General features: G+C 34.3%; 1 protein-coding gene across 1 annotated transcript in view; it reads right to left on the bottom strand.

The window, feature by feature from the left end:
- The window catches only part of rbfox2 (RNA binding fox-1 homolog 2), a 50,332-nt gene that overhangs the window by 35,396 nt on the left and 12,436 nt on the right, over window positions 1-2,500 (bottom strand). The window contains exon 2 of the mRNA XM_083909466.1: window positions 2,166-2,216. Coding sequence (XP_083765592.1) covers window positions 2,166-2,216 — 51 coding nt within the window. The remainder of the gene's footprint in view (window positions 1-2,165; window positions 2,217-2,500) is intronic.

Genomic DNA, 2,500 nt, shown 5'->3' with positions numbered 1-2,500 from the left:
TTAGCCACTGATTAAACACTGAGGGCGATGAAGGTCATATCATTACATTGTTGTAAAGGAGGATGAGTTATGCTAACTATGGCTCTGGTGCATCATCAAGCTTTAATTCTTCTTTTTTTTTAGACATCTTTCACTCTTAACTGCTGCGTTTTTACTTTGTCACGAGAGCAAAAATCTATTTTTAATGATCCAATGCATCCTGATCATTTCACAAAGACCTTTTTAAACCAGACCGGTTTGCCCCGAGTGTGTGTGTGTGTCGACAACACAAACACAAACGTGTAACGCTGTATCTTCCACAGACAGATGGTGCCATTAAACACTGTTTCCTCACACATCAGGCGACGCTGCTCTCCAGGCCTTTTCCTTTCAGGAGCCTTTGATCAAATCATTCTCACACTGCTGTTGACAGTTTAGCACCTCAGTGCTGTGGGAGCTAACGCCGCCGCCCCGCCATTGTTTTCTTCCTCTCTGCCTTTTTTTTTGTTTTTTTGTTTCCACCTCTGGTCAGAAGCCAGTTCACACTTCAGAGTCCCTGAAGCTGACGTCCTTTTCCATCACCGACACAACCCATTGTTCGTGATCATCGGGGAAGGACGCAGCGCTGTCCTGAAAACTGGACGCTCCAACAACAACGCCACTAAAGACTTACGCTGCCATTCAAAAGTTTGGGGTCGCCTATACAATTTGTTTGTGTTTTCCATTACAAGTCAGACTTTTATTCATCAAAAGAGTCGCAAAATGAATAGAAAATATTTAAAAAATTATTTTTGAAACAAAATTTAAAAAAAAAAAAAAAAATTCTGAAAGTATAATTTTTTCCTCAAAATTTTTCTTTCTCAAAATCTTAATTTTTTTCTCAAAAATGTGTATATTCGTTTAAAAAAGTGATTTTCCTTCAAACATACAGACAAAAAAAAGAAATTCTCAAAATTAAATTTTTTCTTCTAAATATTGTGATATTTTTTTTCTAAAAGTATAATTTTTTCCTCAAAAAATGTATTTCTCAAAATGTAATTTTTTTTCTCAATTTTAATTTTTTTATCAAATATTTTTATATACATTTAAAAATGCGATTTTCCTTAAAAAATAAGGACATCTTTTTTCAAAATTTCTATTTTTATTATAAAAACTGTAAAAGAAAAAAAACATTCTGAAAGTGTCATTTTTTCAAAATTCTATTTTTCTTCTCAGAATTTAAATTTTATTCTCAATTTTTTTTCTCCAATGTTTTTTTATTCATTGAAAAAAGTGAAAAAAAAAAATTTTTTTTCTCAAAATGTTAATTTTTCATCTAAAAATTGTAAAAAAAAAAAATCTAAAAGGGTATTTTTTTCGAAAAATGTATTCTCAAAATGTTATATTTCTCCCCCAAAAAAATAGTTTCTTCCTAAAAAAAAAATAGTTTTTTCTCTAAATGTGTTATATTCATTGAAACACGTGCTCTTCCTTCAGAAATAAGGCCATTTCTAAGTGAGCCCAAACTTTCGACGGCCGTGTCCACTGAAGGAGATAAGAGAGAGAGAGAGTACAAAGCTGATGGAGCAGATAAACAGCCAGAGGCTGTCGGCCATCGAGGAGTGAGAGAGGATGAGGGGATTATGGGCCAGAGGATGAGTGGATGAACGGGAGGATGATCTCAGGATTAACCACATGAACTGAACAGTCTAATAACACCATCAGTAAGCTAATACAGACAAGAGTAAACAGATTGTAGGCTCACACACACACACACACACACACACACACAGATAAATCAGGTTGTGTTTGGCGTCTTTGTGGTTGTGTATTTGTATTTATTTGTTAGCGGAGAGAGAAAAAAACAATATTTGAAGGCTTAAAAGATGAAGAACAACACTGGTGAGTGTTTGAGGAAGAGGAGTCGTGGGAGGCTGGAAGAAGAGTGAAGGGTGTGGAGGCTCGTCTTCTTCTACATCACTGACAAATTATCATCTACACCCCCACCTTGTGGTTTATAGAGCCTCGCTGAGCGCTGTGTAAAAGCCACATAAACACTGGATCCACACACACACACCTCTGGATATTATGAAACACAGACTGCTGTTAACGTGTGTGCACGTGTGTGTGTGTGTGTGTGTGTGTGTGTGTGTGTGTGTGTGTGTGTGTGTGTGTGCGTGTGCGTAGTGACGTAAACGTGTCCTTACCTGACTGTGAGACGGGTAGCCATGGTAACCAAGGGTCAAAGGGTCATTATTCTGAAAAAGAAGAGGGAAATTAGTCAATAATAAATATATATATATTTAAAGCAGTTTAAAAAGCTTTATTTTTTATATATTTTTGTTCATAAATACATATTTATATCATTTTGAATTTTTTTTATTTAAAAAATCTGTGTAAAAAGCTATATTTTTATAAATTTTTGTATGCATATATGTACATATATACATATATGTACACAAACATATATATGAACATATATGTACACACATATGTACATATACATACACATATATACACATACGTATATATATACACACAC

The sequence above is a fragment of the Microchirus variegatus genome (genome assembly GCF_963457635.1).
Source record: "Microchirus variegatus genome assembly, chromosome: 23".
Classification (NCBI taxonomy): domain Eukaryota; kingdom Metazoa; phylum Chordata; class Actinopteri; order Pleuronectiformes; family Soleidae; genus Microchirus; species Microchirus variegatus.
The sequence above is the reverse complement of the archived record's forward strand: the minus strand, read 5'-3'. Positions and strand labels throughout refer to the sequence as shown.